The sequence below is a fragment of the Piliocolobus tephrosceles genome, chromosome 14, assembly GCF_002776525.5.
Source record: "Piliocolobus tephrosceles isolate RC106 chromosome 14, ASM277652v3, whole genome shotgun sequence".
In the NCBI taxonomy this organism is placed as follows: domain Eukaryota; kingdom Metazoa; phylum Chordata; class Mammalia; order Primates; family Cercopithecidae; genus Piliocolobus; species Piliocolobus tephrosceles.
In genome coordinates this window covers 22,348,372-22,369,360 of record NC_045447.1, presented here as the reverse complement: position 1 = coordinate 22,369,360, position 20,989 = coordinate 22,348,372, and the positions used below count along the sequence as shown (strand labels likewise).

At 41.7% G+C, this 20,989-nt stretch overlaps 2 protein-coding genes across 10 annotated transcripts in view; one reads left to right on the top strand and one right to left on the bottom strand.

The window, feature by feature from the left end:
• The window catches only part of ASTN2 (astrotactin 2), a 997,023-nt gene that overhangs the window by 251,358 nt on the left and 724,676 nt on the right, over positions 1–20,989 (bottom strand). For 3 of the 7 annotated variants that reach the window (XM_023223658.2, XM_023223659.2, XM_023223660.2), the window contains exon 1: positions 3,698–3,895. The exons of 3 other annotated variants lie outside the window; for them this stretch is intronic. Coding sequence is in view for 1 of the 4 variants with exons in the window: in XM_023223657.2 (XP_023079425.1) it covers positions 3,329–3,437 (109 nt within the window). In the remaining 3 variants the exon portion in view is untranslated. Of the gene's footprint in view, positions 1–3,328; positions 3,896–20,989 lie in introns of those variants that run through there. One more of the 7 variants, XM_023223657.2, reaches the window with a different exon arrangement.
• TRIM32 (tripartite motif containing 32) lies at positions 3,934–17,591 on the top strand. Of its 3 annotated transcripts, none has more exons than XM_023223663.1 (2): positions 3,934–4,013; positions 13,949–17,591. In XM_023223663.1, exon 2 carries the CDS (start codon positions 14,027–14,029, stop codon positions 15,986–15,988), a length of 1,962 nt encoding a protein of 653 aa, XP_023079431.1. In that variant the 5' UTR covers positions 3,934–4,013; positions 13,949–14,026; the 3' UTR covers positions 15,989–17,591. The 3 variants fall into 3 exon arrangements, with proteins under 3 accessions (XP_023079431.1, XP_023079429.1, XP_023079432.1); XM_023223661.1 differs by having other exon boundaries at positions 13,946–17,591; XM_023223664.1 differs by lacking the exon at positions 3,934–4,013 and adding an exon at positions 4,207–4,295 and having other exon boundaries at positions 13,946–17,591.

Here is a 20,989-nt window from a genome sequence, read left to right as displayed (position 1 = left end):
CTTCTTTAATTCTGATATGATTTAGAGTACATTATTAATAATTATAACTGTTAAATAAAATTATTGTATGCCACAGAAGTAACCAAGATTCCTAGTCAATTGTAGCCTTAATAGTGGCTATAGACTTTTGTCATCCACAGACATTTTGTCTTCCTTTTGTCCTTTTCAAAAGGCAGTTTATAATCAGATATAGCACTCCAAGTGCAGGTCTCAGATAACTTTAAAAATCGTTTTATTGGAATAGAGGAAAAAATGAAACTTCTAGGATTCTCATAGATAGCTGATGTGTTAAACATTGCTAATCCTTTCATTTTCACTCAAGATAGCATATTTCTTTAGAGTTATTTGCAACTTTTAACAAGTGAGTAAAAAATACTTCTGTGAAAAAATTTTAGAGCATATTTGTTTCTCTTTACCTGATTTCTCCTGAATATGGAAAATATTTGTAAGTATTCTGAATTTATGTCAGTACAGTTAATTGCGTAAGTATAATAAGAATCTGTTTTCTCTTGTAACAGGACACAATTGGAGAAATTGGTTATTTTACCAAGGCTTTCACTGGAATGGCATGCTTCTTTCAAAGAATCAAAGTTAATGTATAAGCCAATTAAAGCCCCTTGGGGAATCTAACCTCGTACCTTGTCTATACAGTCCCCACACAAGGTTCCTGACCTGTGAGCTACCTTGGGATCTTGAGAAGAGAGGAATTTACCCAACTCATAGGTATTTGAGGGTACAAACCCATGGATGAGCCTGGCTTTTAAAAACTCTTATCTGAGATTCCTCATGGAACAGAGTTCCAGCAAAGCCAATTTAAACAAAGAAGACCCTAAGTGAAAAATAATTATTCTTGCTGTACTTTATGCAAATAATCAGGCCAAGTATAGTAAGACTAAAGTATATTTCTATAAACAAATCAGTTCTATCATGATTTGTTTTTAATAAAAATGGGGTCTGGAGAGAGAAAAATTACGCTTCACAAGGAAACCTATTATTAGCTGTTGTTAGCTGTCCTTGAGTTTTTTGTACAATTCTGACTAAATCCTAAATTATTTGTGGGTTAGAAGTCCCCAAACTAATGCTTTCAAATCTTTGCTTTTAAAATTGAGAATTGTACTCCTCATCCTAGGACTCGTTATTTACCTTATAGTAGGCTGTTCGCCTAAATACTATACTAAAACTATAGATGAGAGCACTAATGATTTTGCCATGCAAGCCTTGGAAGCCCAGCCAGATCTGCATGAGTCGGTCAGATACTTGCAAAGTGGTCCCACTCTTCTCACCTTGGGGTTCACTCCCATTCCCACTATGTCGCCTGTCAGCAAGAAGAAGCCAGAGCAATCAACAGCCTTTTCCCATATTCATACCCTACACTTTAAGGTGTTACAAAACCCAAACTGAGGGACTGAAACTGCCTTTGCAAAATTATGATTGACACAGTAAAAGAGAGCTAACTTAACTGACTCCATCTTGCTTCTAACCTCCAAGTTGTCCTTATTTTTTCCTGGGCATAGGCTGAACTAACTTTGGGAGAAATTTAGTTTACAGTTTATAGTTTAAACAAAGATGGTGACAACCCTATCCCAAAGCAGACCTCCTTCTTGCCTGGGGACTAGATTGATTGCCTTTGTAGGACTAACATTAGCCACAAGATTAGAAATTGTGGTTTAGGAGTTGCAGCTGGAGGTTACAAGATACTGACCCTCCCTAAACTGCTTCTAAGATCAGTGCTTGAGATATTTTGCAGACCCTGCACTTGATGGATCAGCTGGCACCACCCAGGTCAATAAACTCACTCATCTGATCTTGTGCCCCCCCCACTCAGGAACTGACTTACTGCAAGGAGGCAGCTTCGACTCCTAGAGCTTCGACTCCCTATGATTTCATCCCTGACCAATCAGCACTCCTGGCTCACTGGTTTCCCCTGACACACTAAGTTATCCTTAAAAATTCTGTTCCCCAAATGCTCAGGGAGACTGACTTGAGTAATCATAAAACTCCGGTCTCCCGCACAGCCGACTCTGCGTGAATTACTCTTTCTCTATTTCAATTCCCCTGCAATAGAGCTGATGAATCAGCTCTGTCTAGGCAGCGGGCAAAGTAAACCCCTTGGGTGGCTCCACTGATACAGGTGATTTAAGTGTTAAATAAAAATCTGTTACTTTAAAATGCTGAATAAAGAGTGTTTAAAGCACTCCACAAACATTATTTCTTAAATGCCTCTGTGTAAGAGAAATTCTAATATTGTGCCAGGATATGTCAAGCTATAAGATAAAAATGAGTGCATTTCCTAGAATGCTTATTCTACTCTAAGAGTTTGTGGGAGGTATCATAATTCATTTAACTGGTAAGTAACCTAAACATTAAAGAAGAGTCAAACACTTATTTTTTTTAAAGGGAGAAGAGAGATTTTTTTTTTCTTTTCAAAACACTTGCTTGAGTTAGATCCCCAGGAGTATTTTTAATACTCCTGTGTAATTAGGGAAACATCATTATGTCTGTATTGATACATATACATACATATATAACATGTATATGTGTAAGACTATGAACAGTCCTAAATTTATACTTTGGGCTGATAACTCTGGTTTTCAGGAAAAAAAATAAAAAATAAAAACAAGTGCAAAGTCTCCCTAACTGGTCTAAGTGAGAAAACATTTGGCACCACCTCTCCCTTATCCCCTACCTGCTAATTACAATTTTTCAAATATAGTTATCACTAAATGCAAACTACCATAATCTTGGTTTATCTTCTTGGCAAACTTCACTTAGAAACTTAGAAAACGGGGAGAAAGAGTAAACAAGGTTAAGAGTGGTTCTCAGATAGAATTGGGTACAAATCTGGACGCCAATACTTAGGCACAGGTGGCCTTGTTGTGTAACCACCTAGGTTACACAACAGGTGTAGGTTAAGCATCAGCTGCCTTATCTCATGAGGTCCTTATGAGGATTTAGTGAGCTATGCACCTGAAGTCCTTAGCTGTAGCCAGACAGCAACTGTTCAAAGATGTTAGTCATTGTTTTTGGTTACTGTTTTATCATTGTGCAGGGTCACATAGCTAAGAGGAATTTCAAATCCAAGTCCATCCTACTTCAAATTCCTTTGTGCTCCTAAGCTGTACGGTATAATTACCTTGGAGAGTAGGTGATTGGCCCCAAACTACTTCGGAGAGTGCAGGTCATGGCCAGTCAGTCCTGTATCAGACCTCGTCCTTGCCAGATGCCTAGTGCCCCAGATTCCCTCAAATCTCAGGCCAGGTCACCTCCCAACTCCTCCACCTTCACCTCTGACTCCCCAAAACTACACTTGGTTTGGATTCCCGGGTACCTTCAGCCTGCAGGGACAGGGGCTGCAGCGTGTACTCCCCATGTCTGCCTCTGCTGTCGGCCTCCCAGCTGAGTAGGCAAAACATTCCTTTACAGAGCAATGTGTTCATGGATAAACTTGTCTCTAGTGCAGCGCTCTATCAGAGCACAGGACATGGGGCCAAAGCACTGCCCTTCCTAGGGAGTCCCGGTTCTCGACCTTCCCAGAATGGAAGTTTGATTCTTCCGTTGGCCCATTTCTCAGATGGAAAAACAGATTCAGCAAGGTGCCAACGCTTTGTTGAGGACTACCCTGGAGGCTACGGTTTTGTGAAAGGGTAGACATTTAGACTGGAGTCAGATACGCATTCTGGCTTATCTCCTGACTTACTGAGTGAACTTGAGCAGGTCCCTTTCGCCCATGGGTCTCGATTTCTTCATCTGCACAAAGGGGACGGAACACTGGATTACGTGTCGCTAAGGCCCCGGGATCTCAGAGGAAAGCTCACCCCTGCAGGGCCGCCTGGTCCCGCGCGCTGGCGCCCGCTGCACTACAAGCCCCAGCATGCCTCGGGAGGCGGGGCTCAGTGACGGGCAGGGAGCTCTGCGAATTGGCGCCCGGCAAAGGGCGCTCAACGGCGCGTGCGCAGAGGACGGAGGGCGGGTGGGCTGGCGGCGGTGGACTCGTCGGAGCTGCGGGCGGTCAGGTAGGGGGCGGGAAGGAGGGTTGGGGACTGGGGACCGCGGCCGAAGTCGTGGGCCGTGGCTCAGCGGCCGGTCGGGGGAACGTGCCGGCGTGCAGCGGCCGCGCCCGAATGGCAGGGTCTGGGGACCGGATCTGAGGGGCAGGACTAGGGTGGGGGTGGGGCTGCGAGGGGCAGGCTCGGGAGGGATTCGTGGGGCTGAGGAGATCCGAGGAGATGGAGCTGGGGGAGGGGAGCGAGGGGCTCTGAAGAGATATGCGGTTGCAGCATCTCGGGAGGTATGAGGTAATGTGGGGGCCCTGAGGAGGAACGGGGTGCAGCATGTGGGAGATGGGAGGGAATCAGGGCCCTGGAGGGACCTGGGTGCAGAATTTCAGAAATATGAAGGAACTGGGGGGCCCCGATGAGATTAGAGGGAATCTGGGGGCGCTAGGCATCTGGCAAGGACAGGGTGTAAGATGATAGGAGCAAAGTCTAGGGCGATTCTAAGTGCTATTGAGAAAGGGCTTTCGGAGTGGGCTGAGGGTGAGATAGAGGGGGTGGGGTGAGTTCTTGAGGGACTCTATCATGTTAGCAGGAAGAAGGGAGCTGGCTGAGTTGTGAAGGCAGCACATGACATTCAGTGCATAAGAGGAAGGAGCAGGGTTTGAGGGCGGCACAGTGCCTGATGGAATGCAGGAGATGGGGGTTCAGATTGAGGGAGAGCAGAAATCTGAGGTGAGGAATTGGGGCGTTGAACTGAGGTGCGGAGCTGAGTGCGGCAAAGATTTGGAAATAGGGATTAAAGGATCTGTGTCCGAGGGATTTGAGGCATATGAGTGAGGAATTGATGAGGGTTGCAACATACAGCCTCAAAGATTGGAATTTGGTATTGTAAGAGGGTTTAGGACAGGGTTTGGAGAGGATTGAATCGTGGGGTGGAGATGTCCTAACTGGGCTATAGAATCAAAGGACACTGGGTAGATTTGCGGATTGGTGTCTTGGGCTGCTAAAGAGATTTTCCTTAAATCGCTGCATGGGAGACGGGGAGTTTAGGACCTAAAAGTAATGTATGAAACTCTAGATGAGTATATGAAGATGAGCAGAGATCAGGTGTTGAGGAACAAAGTGATAAATCTTCAGTTCAGATATCCTGAAGGAGTGTGGTAATCCCTGTGAAGGGTAGAATCTTCTTCTTTTATTAAACAAAGATCCGTTATCATAAGGCAGGTATGGTATTGCCACTAACTCCACTCTGACCACCGCCCTCTCCCTCTCCCTCCCCTTCCCCCTCCCCCCGGCCCACTGAAAGTGGTAGGCTTTGGGGAAGAAGAAATGGAACTATTCAAGGTCATCTGCCTAAGCCCTTTTTCCTTGTACTCCCAAGCTACCATAGCAGATAGCATGTGAGACCTCCAGGGGAATGAGTGGAATAATTTACCCTATATAAGATCCATTACAGCTTGAAGGGGCAGTGGCTCTGTGAGTGAGATGTTTGGGCTCGGAGAGGGACAGAAAAAACAAAAAAAATCAAACAACAACAACAAAAGGGAACCCTTATGTATTGAGCATTTAGCCCTGTGCTAGACTGTAAAGCAGTGGTTCTTAACCAGGGGTTGCTTTGTCTCCTAGAAGACATTAGGCAATGTCTGGAGATGTTTTTTGGTTGTCACACTTAGGGTGGGGGATACTACTGGCCTCAAGTGGGTAGATTAAACATTAAATATGATGTCTTATGTTAATGTTAAACATTTGACAATGCATGGGATAAGCCCCTCCCCCCCAGTAAGGAATTATCCTGCCTAAAATGTCAGTTATGCCAAAGTTGAGGCACTCTGCCCTAGAGTCAGATACCCTGGGTTCAAGTCCTAGCTCTATCTCTTCCTGACTTTGTGGCCTTGAATGAGTACTTAACCACCCAGTGCCTTGGCTGTTCATCTGTAAAATGGGGTTATGATAACAGGACCTATGTCACAGAATTGTTGTGAGGATTTAGTGAAGTAAATTAGCATGCCTAGGATCTGGCACATAGTAAGTTCTCAAAGTCTAGTAATTTTTAGTCTTGTATCTACTTCTTTACTCAGTTTTCATGACAGTCCTTCTAAGGACTATATTCAGTTTTACACATGAGGAAACTAAGGCTTAGGAAGTGAGTTGCCTAAGTTTTCATAGCTAGGAATGACACAGTTTAGCTCATACCCAGATCTCTATAACTCTGTATTTTCCCGCTTTCCTTGCTGCTTCCTTGTTAGGACCCACTTAGTCTTATTTTCTCAGCCCATTCCCCTCTAATGAAAACGAGGATTGCCCAGTGAGTATCACTGACTATCAGATGGAACTCTAAAGTTGGGGGGTAAATCTCTCTGATTAGGTAGGCAGGAGCCCTGGACTTTGTTCTTGATTTGTTCTTAGACCAAGACCAGGGGCTAGATAAGGAGAGGAGCTTGAGGTTATCAGGCAGGATGAGGTGCAACGGACTATGGGGTGAGGTATGGAGGCCATTGGCTTGAAAAAACACCTCACGGCAGGGACTGAGGCTGAAGGCAGTCATACTTTGAAGGAGAGTAACTACTGTTCTGTATGGTCTCTTTTGGACTGCTTTTCCCTGGAACAGAATAGTAGCATTGGCTCTATCATTTCCAGGACTAGCTACAGCATTGCTGAAGCCAGTTCAGAAACAAAACTTGACTGTATCTGACAGCAAGACTTAGCTGGAATATCCATGCACATCCCTAAAAGAAAATATGTCATGGGAATTCAATCAGTCCTGTCTAAACTCCTTACTCTCTCTAATTTCCCATGTTACCTTGGACAAGCACTTGTCCTGTCAGCTTCAATTTATTAAAAATGCAAATGATTATCATTTGTTGAGTGCTTATTATGTGCGTTATCTTAGTGAATTCAGTCATCCTGCTAACAGTCTGGGTTTTATTCCTTGTTTATAGGTGAGAAAAATAACAGGTTAAGTGACTTACCCGGGGCTACAGAACAAGTGGCTAGGTTGGGATACAAACCCAGTTGTGTCTTACACCTATGTTACATTATAGTAGTTTTATTAGAAGGCTTTTCCAACTCTTCAGAGCCCCTATGTTTATGTCTGGAGAGTAGTTGGAAGCCAAAAGTTTATAAGGCCCTTAAAGTAGATCAATGTCTGTGCACACTGATGTGGAACCTTTGTGACATTCCCTCCATCTTGTCTTTCTGGTAAAACAATCAAATTTAAAAATAATTTCTAGGTGCCCTTACCAACCTCTCAGCCAGACTTTGTCTAAAGCTAGGGAACTATGAAACATCCTTTAAGTTAGTAATTTTATGACTGGGAGTTGACACTGGGATTTGAATCCTTGCTCTATTACTTACTGGTTTTGAGACCTTGGACAGGCTACTTTTTTCTGAGCATTGGTTTCCTTATTTTTGAAGAGGAATGACACATACTTTACATGGTTATTATGAGACTATGAGAACATAAAAAAAATGCCTGACAATAAAGAGTAGTTGCTTTAAGAGTGTTAGCAATTATTAGAGGAAGGCAGTGCTGGAAGAGAACTAAGTATTGCTTTGTCAGATTTATTTATTTAGACAGGGTCTTGCTGTGTCACCTAGGCTGGAGTGCAGTGGTACAATCACAGTGCACTGCAGCCTCAACCTCCTAGGCTCAAGTGATCCTCCCATCTCAGCCTCCCAAGTACCTGGGACCACAGGTGCATGCCACCACACCTGATTTTTTTTTTTTTTTTAATTTATTGTAGAGATGGGGTTTCACTATGTTGCCCAAGGTCTTTGCCAGATTTTGATAACCCTAAGTAGTCTCTGCCAGTGTCCCCAAAATTCTCATCCCATTTTGTATATTTCCTGGAATCTCCTTGATCCTTTAATCATAATCTCATGATTAAATGAACAGATGTTATATGCAGGGAAAGGAATTGAAAGAGCGAGGGTTGAGGTGAGTTGGAGGTCTCTGAGAAAGGGCTATTGATTTTTCCTTTGTCTTGTATTCGTTGAGTCATATTGGCAGCATAGATACTACTCAGATGTTTGTGAAAGATGCAAGGGAGTCTCTCTAGGTCCTGCAGTTTTAGAGGAAGACAGAGACAACAGGCAAGCATGTTTTCCAGGAAACCCTGTTATTCATTTAGCCTGCCCTTGACATAATTTAGCTTAAGTTTTCTTTTTCTACAGACATACTTCCTTTTGGATTGTTTTGTTTGCCCCAGCCTGGTACAACTTCAGGAGCATGGCTGTGTTTCCCTATAAGCCCCTACTTGTTGAGTTTATCTTAGTTGTCTGCAGGTGCCTTAAATGCCCTGAGTAATCTAAACTTCATCAGAATCCTCTCCAACACACAGGAGTGAATGTCAGGTGATGGCCTCACTGACTTCTTTAAAGTCAGTCCTGTTAATGAGTGGCCTTTGGTGGCACAGTGATAGTTTTGCACTTGATTAGCATTCTGTTAGAATGCATGAGGAATAAAGTTTAGAAAGCTGACATAAAAGGAAATGAGATAAACCTTGCAAAAAAACCGGTCAAACCAGGGGAGCATGTCAGTAGTAGGATGGACCTTTATGTCTTGTGAAAGGAAATGCAGTATTTTACATGTTGTCTAGTTTTTAGGGGAAAGCACTGTTTATGTCTGTTTTTTGCTCAAAATTGTATCACCAGTACCGTTCACAGGGCCAGACACATAGTAGGTGCTTAGTAAAGATTTGTTTTGTTAATTGCTTAAAGTTCTCCAGTTTTGCTTGTGGCCTAAACCACCAAAGGGTGATATTTAGGTATAGCAAATAGAGACATCTAGAGAACTACCCCATGGTGGCGATTCAAGCATTAGATGAAGATTTGAAACCTTAGATCATCTGTAATCTTTAGATTCTGGGATCAGGTAAAACAGTTTCTAGAGGGCTCAGAATTTTTATTGTTTAAGTGTATATATCTGAGGCCTTGGGTACAGTCTGCTGAAAAGTGCCCATTCATTTCTTCTAATAGGTTGGGTGGTGGCAGCAGCAGTTGCTGCTGCCACTACTACTGCTAATAATAATAAAAACTATTATTTATTTATAGTTAATTGCATGCCTGGCTTGGTACTGTACTTAGTGCTTTACACATGTAATCTCATTTAATCTTTACAATAACCTTGTGAGGAAGAGACTATTTTAAAGCCTCTTTTCATAGGTAAACTGAGAACTAGCGAAGTATTAATAACTTGCCCATGTCTTCACAATAAGTGGTAGAGCTTGAATTCAAATCCAGGAAAGCCTGATCCCTCAGGCCTACTTCCTAAATCTATATAATACTGCCCACTCCTAGTTCGTGTCTTTTAGTCCTAGTTCTGTTGTGTGATTTGTGGTCTTAATTTCCCCCTCCTGGTCTTAGTTTTCTCATCTATTTTACAACTTGAGATTACTACCTTTTCTTCCCCTTTTGCCCGGGCTGAAGTACAGCAGCAGCATCACAGCTCACTGCAACCTCCACCTGCTGGTCTCAAGTGAGGAGATTGCTACAGATTCTAGCATTTCATACTCAGTCTGTGCTTGAAGGAGCTACAGCAGCTCATTTTCTGGGCAATAGAAGTTGTAAATTCATTTACCCATCAGTTTTTAGCCTGGATTTTTAGCCTAGCATTCTTAATTAAAACTCTTCAAAACTTACCAGCCCTTTTATTAATCTTTATGTGCCTTTGTATGCCATGAAAGGAAAGTTTCTTCATGCTTTCAAAATGTAGTTTGTAAACTGAATGTGTTATTAATACTAGTACAGTTATTGTTAATGCTGTTTCTGGTTATTATTTATTTAGCATCCTTTTATTATACACCTACAGGTATCAGGCTAAGTACTTTATATGCATAAAATCCATAGTCATTACAGTACTCTTTTTATAAACTAAAAAAACAGGTTTAGACAGGTTAAATAAATTGCTTCCTTCCCCACAACTTGTGACAGTGCTAAGATATGATCTCAGTTCTGTATAACTTCACGGTTCTTTTTCTTTGGTTTATTTGCTTTTTCTACTACCTTGGTTACTCATTTCATGGAATGGGGAAAACCCAGTGGTGCTAGAAGAGGCTAGATTAATATGGAATATCATTGTGTAATTTTTCTGAGTCTTAGGGCAGCCAGAGTAGACACAGCTTAAGGGATAGTTTCTCATTGGGAGCTGAAGAGATGTGCTAGTACAGTATGGTACGGTATGTACAGTATTAATCATTAGGTCAAGGGTTGTGAGAAGATGGTAAGCTGATATTAGATGAGGTGGGAGATCAAGAATTAATGGGACAAAGTGCACAACAGGAAACGGACCTTCAAGGGATCATGAAGGGAGCCAAGATGATACATAGCATGTTGGATACTCACTCTGATTGGTTGCAGAGTTGATAGCGGGCAGAAAATGGGCAGCCTACTTAAAGATTTAGAATGATAAGACAATTCCTTTTATTTGTGCAGCCTTTTGGGGAAACTGAAGTCTAATTGACCTTCTATCTGAGTCATTCTCGGTATTAACAGTAATGACCAGATGTGCCCTTCTGGAGGAGACAGGCTGTATCTGCCTGTCTCTTAGCCCCATTTCAGGCTAGGATCCTTCACAAAGCCATGTTTTCAAGTCATGGAAATGGGAAAAGTGGTTCTGGCTTTTTCCAGGTTTGAGGCTATATCCGTGTCTTATGCTTCCATGAAGGGAACACAGGTTTTCCTGGCAAAGCGTGGCAGCTTTGGGGCAGGAATTCTTGACATCCTCAGAGAGCTTGGTGAAGCTGTAGTCAGCTGAGATAATTTGGGGATGTGGGCATAGTAAATTTGCTTTTTTTAACCTGATGACTTAGAGAGGTAGGAAGCTTTTCAATAGGAGGAATATAATACTCCAGAAAGCTGGGGAAATAATTTGCTGCTATTTTTACAAGTTGGCAGCCTTGTCTAATAAACTGATCTGCATTGCCAGCTCTGGGAAGAACACAGATGTCCCTGTGCAATGTAAGGTAATGTTCTAGATTCAAACTCCAAATGTTGTCCTCAGTCTGTTGTCCCAGACGATAGAAGAGAGAACTGTAGCTATTGATTTAGAATTCAGAAGGGTTGCATGGATCCTGAATTGTAATTTCTATCAGTATGTCTATACTATTGCCTCTAGACACTTGGCATTTAAGAATTTACCATTCATAGTTTCAGATATCCACATCAGACCTCATATGCTTATGATATGTGGTAAATACTGTTTTGCTGAGGTATGGATTTGAGTCAGAAGGGATTGCAAGCTTGCTCTGTGAGAGTAGGTCACTCAGCTAATAAATCAATCTATCCCACTCTATAGCAGCAGAATCTCATAACTATATTAGTGTTCCTTCTCTGTTATGGAGAAAATGCATATGCTATAAGGCAGCATTCCCCAGAGTATGGTCAAGAGAACATTAGTTAATCATTGTTATGTGACAGTAAAAAATAGCTTGAAATAATGTTGGGTTAAATAAAGTAAAAATATCTGTACTGCAAGATTCTATCATATTTGAGCTGCGTGACCTTGAGCAAGTTTTTCTGAGTATTCGTTTCCTCATCTGTAAAATAGGATAATAAAAATATTACCTACTTCATAGTGTCATCATGAAGATTAAAAGAGGTTAAGCATATAAAGTATCTGTCACAGTAACTAGCACATAGTAGGCACTAGATGCATAGTTTCCCTTGTAGTACAAAGGAAGTGGGATATCAGGGAGGAAGAATTGACTTTAGATAATTGTGCATGTCTGCTGCTATATATTTGTCAGATTGCATTCCAAAGCTAATATAGTAGAAACTTGTAATGTGTATCTCTACATTAACTCCCGTTCTTCTCTATGCCTGGAGAAAGAGTTGATGTCATGTGCAAAGTGTTCTTGAGCTAAATGCATTGTCCTTAAAATCCAACGAACTTGCCCTCCACTTCCTCTTTCTCCTTAGTGGTTGACCATCTGCAGATCACAAGACTGCACAGGTACAGCTGTAGGATTTGCATTTATGAAATGCTGACTTTATCGTATGCCTCAACTTGCTAGACCTATTCGTTCTGGTTTGGGGTATAAGTTGACAGTAACCTAAGGCTACAGAGCACTGAGATCTCTGGGTCAACTTCATAAGCATATGTATATCAAGAGGGTTGGAGTGTTCATGATTTTTACTGGATGAAGCAGAAGGTACTGTAAGCCGGAAATAAACTGTCTTGATAAGGCACTGCTATTTTTTAAATCATCTAGACTTGAGTCTTTGGCTATCTCAGCTGTTCATCACTCCTCCACTATAATCCACTCACCTTTCAAATCTTACTGATTATACTTCTGGATATTGCTCAAATGAATCTTTCCATTTCTACCACCTGCTCCCTAGTTCAGACTCCCCATTACCCCTGTCTTCTCTGATTTGTTTCCCCACTGCATTCCTGCTTTGATCATAATCAGCTTCCTGCTTCAAAACATTTATCGCCTCACCATGCCTTTGAAAATTAAGCTCAAAAATCTCATTTTGGCTCTTAAGACCTTTTATAATTATTCCCCCAATTTACGTTTCCAAGCCTGTTACTCTATTCCCCATATATACTCCCACTGTTTTAATCTAAGGATAATAAAAAAGAGAACTAAAATTCATTTAAGGCTTTTTTTGTGCAGAGCCAAATCTTAGCATTCTATGTACTCTATAGATTATTTCATTCTTACATTAACTCTGTAAAGACAGTATTATTTCCATTTTAAAGATGGAGAAAATAAAATGCATAGATTTTAAATATTCTGTTTTCTTTCTAATACATGAAACTTTTGTCCTTTCCTTTGCCTTTTAAACTTTGTTAAGGTTGTGCCTTTTGCCTACTTCTTTCTTCCCTCTCCGTGTATTTATGCTTCTTCCCAGGCCAATATAAAATGTCATCTTCCTTTTGAAAATTCTTTGTCCCTTCAAATTAGAATGACTCCTCAACCCCCATCAAACTTAATTTTTATTTCATTTATAGTACTACTTTCTGCCTTCATTATTATTTGCCTATGTGTCTTGTCTTTTATAAAGTTTGAATATCTGAAGAGCAGGATCTGTATCCTGAAGACCTCTTGTATCTAGTACAGAACAAGATACCTAAACTTAGATGGGTGGGTAGATGAGTAGGTAGGAGGATAGATGCATGGAAAATGTATATTTTCTGATCTAATGTTTTGCAGATTACCTAAAGCTAATCATCACAATTTTCTAAGAATGTGGATGATTCCTAGGGCCCCAAACATGACACAGTAAACTCTATGACATGATGAAAAAAAAAAAAAAAAAAAAAACAGCCTCCACACTTTTGCTTACATGGTTTTCTTTGCTTAAAGTACCTTTATCCCTCAGTCCTTCATATCTTTCAAGACATATCTTAGCAGTGAAACTGCTTTTGGGAAAGCCTTCCCCAAGTCTGTTAGGTAGAATCCATCATTCCATCCACTGTACTCCAGCAGAGCATTATGTGGACCTGCATGTCACACTTATTCCTTTTACTGTGCGTAATTATCCTGTGCTTTTCTCTTAGTGTAAATTATAAGTTGTAAAACTCACCAAATATGAAAATAATCATTAGCATTTATTACAAGTATACTGCTTCCCTGGTGCTATATACTAAGCACATCATATTTGTCTTGTTATTTAGCCCTTACAATAACCATATAAGGCAGACACCATTATTACTTCTATTTTACGGATGAGTGATGGGGAAAGAGCTTTTGGAAGTTTGAGTTACTTCCTTATGGTCATGGAACTAAGTAAGTGTCTGAGATTCCAGAATCTGAATTATTACCCACTATGCAGTGTTTTGTCTTGTTTGTTTCCCTGTCACCCTCACGTGACACATAATAGACCTCAATAAAAAAGTAAGTGAATGACTGAACGACTGGTCATAGCTATTCTCTAAATGTTTCTTGAGTGAATTGATTTATATAGTCAGAGGAAAATGAATAATGGTTTCTTTTTCTCTTTAGCAGGAATTTTACCCTCTAGGGCATGAATACTGTGCTGTTCAGTTCTGAGCTGTGCTAGCAGTACCCTTCAAAGGAAGAGCAATGGCTGCAGCAGCAGCTTCTCACCTGAACCTGGATGCCCTCCGGGAAGTGCTAGAATGCCCCATCTGCATGGAGTCCTTCACAGAAGAGCAGCTGCGTCCCAAGCTCCTGCACTGTGGCCATACCATCTGCCGCCAGTGCCTGGAGAAGCTATTGGCCAGTAGCATCAATGGTGTCCGCTGTCCCTTTTGCAGCAAGATTACCCGCATAACCAGCTTGACCCAGCTGACAGACAATCTGACAGTGCTAAAGATCATTGATACAGCTGGGCTCAGTGAGGCTGTGGGGCTGCTCATGTGTCGGTCCTGTGGGCGGCGTCTGCCCCGGCAGTTCTGCCGGAGCTGTGGTTTGGTGTTATGTGAGCCCTGCCGGGAGGCAGACCATCAGCCTCCTGGCCACTGTACACTCCCTGTCAAAGAAGCTGCTGAGGAGCGGCGTCGGGACTTTGGAGAGAAGTTGACTCGTCTGCGGGAACTTATGGGGGAGCTGCAGCGGCGGAAGGTAGCCTTGGAAGGTGTCTCCAAGGACCTTCAGGCAAGGTATAAAGCAGTTCTCCAGGAGTATGGACACGAGGAACGCAGGGTCCAGGATGAGCTGGCTCGCTCTCGGAAGTTCTTCACGGGCTCTTTGGCTGAAGTTGAGAAGTCCAATAGTCAAGTGGTAGAGGAGCAGAGTTACCTTCTTAACATTGCAGAGGTGCAGGCTGTGTCTCGCTGTGACTACTTCCTGGCCAAGATCAAGCAAGCAGATGTAGCACTACTGGAGGAGACAGCTGATGAGGAGGAGCCAGAGCTCACTGCCAGCTTACCTCGAGAGCTCACCCTGCAAGATGTGGAGCTCCTTAAGGTAGGTCACGTTGGCCCCCTCCAAATTGGGCAAGCTGTTAAGAAGCCCCGGACAGTTAACATGGAAGATTCCTGGGCCATGGAGGCGGCAGCCTCTGCTGCTTCTACCTCTGTTACATTTAGAGAGATGGACATGAGCCCGGAGGAAGTGGTTGCCAGCCCTAGGGCCTCACCTGCTAAACAGCGGGGTCCTGAGGCAGCCTCCAATATCCAGCAGTGCCTCTTTCTCAAGAAGATGGGGGCCAAAGGCAGCACTCCAGGAATGTTCAATCTACCAGTCAGTCTCTACGTGACCAGTCAAGGTGAAGTGCTAGTTGCTGACCGTGGTAACTATCGTATACAAGTCTTTACCCGCAAAGGCTTTTTGAAGGAAATCCGCCGCAGCCCCAGTGGCATTGATAGCTTTGTGCTAAGCTTTCTTGGGGCGGATCTACCCAACCTCACTCCTCTCTCAGTGGCAATGAACTGCCAGGGGCTGATTGGTGTGACCGACAGCTATGATAACTCCCTCAAGGTATATACCTTGGATGGCCACTGTGTGGCCTGTCATAGGAGCCAGCTGAGCAAACCATGGGGTATCACAGCCCTACCATCTGGCCAGTTTGTAGTAACCGATGTGGAAGGTGGAAAGCTTTGGTGTTTCACAGTTGATCGAGGATCAGGGGTGGTCAAATACAGCTGCCTGTGCAGTGCTGTGCGGCCCAAATTTGTCACCTGTGATGCTGAGGGCACCGTCTACTTCACCCAGGGCTTAGGCCTCAATCTGGAGAATCGACAGAATGAGCACCACCTGGAAGGTGGCTTTTCCATTGGTTCTGTAGGCCCTGATGGGCAGCTGGGTCGCCAGATTAGCCACTTCTTCTCAGAGAATGAGGATTTCCGCTGCATTGCTGGCATGTGTGTGGATGCTCGTGGTGATCTCATTGTGGCTGACAGTAGTCGCAAGGAAATTCTCCATTTTCCTAAGGGTGGGGGCTATAGTGTCCTTATTCGAGAGGGACTTACTTGTCCGGTGGGCATAGCCCTCACTCCTAAGGGGCAGCTGCTGGTCTTGGACTGTTGGGATCATTGCATCAAGATCTACAGCTACCATCTGAGAAGATACTCCACCCCATAGGGGATGAGAAATACCATTTTCTTCTGCTTCCAAGCCAACTTCCCTTCCCTTAGTTCTTGGTTGTTAGTGGCACATATAGAATAGACTCGGCATATGTCCTGATTCCAGCTAGGTAGTTCTAGAACTTTAGAAGCTCTATGTTTTAATGTTTTTTATTTGTTATTTCCCCCTCCCCACTTCCCACCTAAATGTAGAGCTTTAAAAGATGCACTGCCCAAATAGGACACGCAATGTTGTTAGCTGAAGTTTGATTAGCAATTAGGCACTTCCAAGGCTTTAGTAGAGAACGCCACTTTAGCCCTTTGTGCCATGTTTGAAATTTGCCCTTGTATTAAATCCTTGATTTTTTCCCGTTTTTGGCTTTGATGCCCTTGATCCATTGTTTCCTTCCTATTATAATGTGCTTCATCTGTGACACTTTCTCTTCAACTCTGATTGGATTCACTGTGCATGCTTCAGTGGGATCTGCTCCACCTTTCAGTGACATTTCAGACATATTCCTGTAACATTATGTCTCAGTCTGATCGTCTTTACCAGTGTGAAAGCTCATTCATTTACTGCTACCAAAGGGGATACACAGGCCCTTTAGGAAGCAGTACCTCTCGCCTGGAGGATCTGTGCCATCTTGGATTGAGAACTGCAGATGTGACAGAATGGATTGACCCTAGTTGGTTGGTATTGACGACTTCAGCCTGGAAATTGCTTGCCTTTTAAAGAAGCATAATATGGATTGGAATTATGCCAAAGCATAGGCAGCTAGGAATAAGCAAACAAATGCTGATATAGTCAGCAAACTTGGATAGTCTCTAGGGCTCATCGTTTTTCATACTACCTCTCTCTTCTGGCCTGTGTCTAAGGAATTGTACAACATAGGCCAGGGCCAACAAAATGGAGAGGTGGACACATTTTCATGTTCATTACTAAAACAAACAGCAAAACTGTTGGTTTGTTATTCTGTATTTTCCTCAAGTGAGTACATACTATTTGGTTTCAGGATTTCTTTCCATTTCTCTATCAAGCATTAAATAATTGAGAACTGTTTCTTCATCACTGGTGTTCATGTCTTTTAATTAAATACGGAATTTTGGAGATGATAAAAGGGATAACCTGCACTATGCCATTTTGCTTCCTTATCTCACTGTGTTCTTTGAAAGTGTAGGTATCTATCCACGTCAAAATTCAGCCAAAAGCACTGTTATGTAACGATAATAACACAAATCTTTCTCCCAAATACATATGTACAGAATCATCCCCCAAGGTTTAGAGTCACCAATACCCTATTCTAAATTGAGCTTCTGCTATATGTTTTTATGTTTATAATTACAGCTCACAAAAAGGAATTTAGTCTTGTTTTTGAGATCAGAAGTGGGTGAGAGAACCTGGGATGAGGTTCCTGAGGCTTTGGTGTTTACTAAGCAATATATCTTACTCTAGGTGCAGGGCTGATGGCAAGCCAAAGAGCAACTCCCTTGCTTTCATGTAAACAAAATTTGCTAAACTGAGCTGCGCAAAATTGTTTTTATGGTATTAGTGTTTCTTTGGCTTGTATCGTAATAGCTGCCAAAGGATAGGTAAAGAGGTCATTAAAATGATGTTGAACTAGTTTGTCTTGTTCTTTTCATCTGGAGAAAGCCCCATATTCTGATTATGAAATTGCATCAGATTTTCAAAGATTGGGTAATTGAGAGGAAACTGATCCAATTAAAAGTGCATCACAAATGACTTCACTAGTTATTAGAGCCACTTTATCTGTGTGGGCACCCAGCAGCAGGACATCTGTCTTTGCTGTCAGTGGGGGACTTGCTGAGGTAATAACAGTGGCTCGGGCCTTTGGCACACCGTTTGCAGTGGAGGAATAAATATAATATTGTGGGCTGGCTGGAGGTAAATGAGGCCAGGAATCCTCCAGCTGCCCATGCTTTTGAAAGAGGTGCTATCAGTGAGTGACATTCAACATTTAGCTCTCTACCCATCTAAACCAGTCATGCCTTTTCCCTCAAGTAAAGCAAGTATCTGTTGGCTCAGAATGGAAGTGTGATCTAAGTGTTTTTTCTTTTTCCCCTTTGATGTGAATATTTTAGGCTGTGCTTAGTACAGTCAATGTTTAATTATATGCTGTGTTGACTAAATTGCAGACTAGGGCCCCAGGAAACTAATTTGTTCAATTACAGCAGTTTTTTTTTGTTGTTGTTGTTTTTTAAAGCAGCAGTACCTTTGTCCAAATAAAGTCTTATATGGAAGTCTATCATGTAAAATAGATCAAAGAGCAGCTGCTCTGATTGAAGCAGGTTTGTGCCGCTGAAGAATATGCTGTTTCCTCCCTTTACCTTACCTCTTGTGCTACCATTGCAAAACTTGTGAATCTATAGAATACTTTTCTGAAAACCACTGAACTACCGCATTGCTTACCTTATAGTTCTGTCTTATTAGTCATGTGGCTTTGGGCAACTCATTTAACTCTTCCTCCTCTGGAAAATAACAAAATGATCCCTGCCTCCTAGAAGGGTATGAGATAACTGATGTGAAAATAACCTAGTTTCATTCCTGGAATATTCAATAAATGATGACTGTTATTCTTTTATCTAGTTGCTCAAAAGAGCACCTGGTGGTGGGAAGTGGTCCAACCATGCTAAACAGTTCCTTTCTTCTTGCTTAACAGGTTTCTATTTGGTGATTAAAACCTTTCTCAGGCATTTCTCTCCCCTCACAAGTCTCCAAGTATCGAGTTCATCTGTTCCTTTCTACTGTCTATTTCATATTCCTATTATATAAATCACTGTGTTGCAATTATATGTCCATATATTTGAGCTTTATTGAGGGCTAACTAATCTAGGGAAAGTCTAACCCCTGCAACCTCAACCACCATGTAACATGGTGCCTAGTATAGAATATGTTCTCAGTTATTTAATTGGTCCAGGTATTTACCTGACTTAATGGGACTCCAATAACCTGAGTCTTCCTAGTGTAGCCCCCTTAGATTAGATAAAAAGGAATACTCAGACAAGCCCTTTTTATAAGGTGTATAAAAAACTAGTGGCAAACAATTGACTTAAGAGTTTGGTTAAGCCCCTCCTCCCTTTATCATTCTGAGTGGTTACATAGAATTTAAGGTTTTGGAGCAATGATTCATTCAATATTTATTAACTGCCTACTGTGGGCCAATGTACACTCCAGTCTTGAGTCTGCAGAGGGGCACTCGGTTATTCCAATCAGTAGAATAAACATGGCTTGAGCTTTACAGTGTTCCTCTGGGTAAGGCAAGTAACGCTTAAGTAGTTGTACTTTTAATCTAGTGCTAATTAATGGCCTCTTAAAAGTGAAGTGTTACTCTGTAGGAGGGAAGTGGAAGAGAGAACCTAGGATGAGACTCAGGTCTCCACCCTGCACTTGGATGCCGATTTGCACTCAGGACATGCAGCCCCTCAAGGCATCTCAGAACAAATTATGGATATGAAACAGATTACTGGATGAATTTTACAAGCAGGACAGCAGTGAGGTAGAAGGCTGTGTAGCAAAATACACACTTAGACTCCAGACCTATGGCTTTATCTTGTCAATGTCATTAATATTCATGGGACCCAAGCTAAGCCTGAAGTTAGTGAGCCAGCTCTGTGTCTGGCAATGTACTCTAGTGAGACAATCACTGGACTTGAAGTCAGTCTTGTGTCTGAATCACAGCTCTGCATTTTAACTAGCTGTATGACCTCAGGTGATCATACCTCTGAGCCTCAATTTCCCTATCTGTTAATTTAAATAAGGGTGTTGGTATGTCACCAAAATCCCTTCTAGCTCTATGATTTTAATTAATTTGTTAACCAATGAAATTGTTGAGTTTCCCCCTAATGTTTTTGCATAATCTTTGTTATGAATATGTTTTGTTTACATTAGATCCCCAACTTGATATAATTGCTTCTCTACCCCAGCTGTTGTGACTTTGTGTAACTTAGCTATTGTCACCCTGCTGAGCTAGAGTTTTCCTTGGTAAAAGAAAATGAATGACAGTTTATGTTTTAAAGGGCTGTTGTGAGAATTAAAATATATAAATGGGACAGTATATATAAAAGTACCTAATTCAGAAAATGTGTGACTTCCATTGTAGGGGGCAAAAGCATCCTGCCCTTCATGGTGAGCTGATACACATTCAAGTGAAAGTCAGGGAGATTATTGGTGATGCAGTAGCATGTTCAGCACTTCTTGGCCTCTTAATTGAAAAGCCTGTTGGAGGAAGAGTGGGATTGCTGGAGGGGCAGAAGCCATACTCAAGTCACAGCAATGTATCCATTAGGAAAGCTGCACATAAATCCTAAAGTCCGATGATTTGATTAAAGTAATTAAGATGACATCTTTGCTCTTGAGGGGTAAATAGAGCTAAGATTTTTAAAAAGATTATATATATATACACACATACATATATATATATATATATATACGAATGTAGTACATACATCTAAGTATATATATACACATGCACACATAGAGATGAAAATTTTTTTAAAACCTTAGAAACATGCATGTTTAGCTATTTCTTTAGATGGCTAGCTTCAAAGAATTTTTTCTCTAGGTCAACATTTATTAACTCAAATAATTATAAAAGTAAGCCACAAATCTCCCTGTTAAGTGGTTAAAGCTTGAGCTTTGTAAGCAGGGAGTCCGGAGTTTAGTCCTGTTTCCCTCAATTATTAGCTCTATGACCATTAAGTCATTTAACTTCTCAGTCTGTTTTCTCATCAGTAATGACTCTGTTTCACATTTTATTGCAGTATTGTGAAGAGATGATGGATATATAAATGCCTTTTAGCAGACTAAAAAGCGTTTTTGAAATTACAGTAAACCAAGCATATCTGAAAGTTACCTCATTTTTGTGATACAAAGATGATATGAAACTGGTAAGGGAAAGTCTCACCCCTGCAACCCCAAAGGAAAATTATTTACTAACTCCTGAAATCTTTATTGAAACCATGAAGAGTGTGTGTGAATGTATATAAGTCAAATGCATGTTTT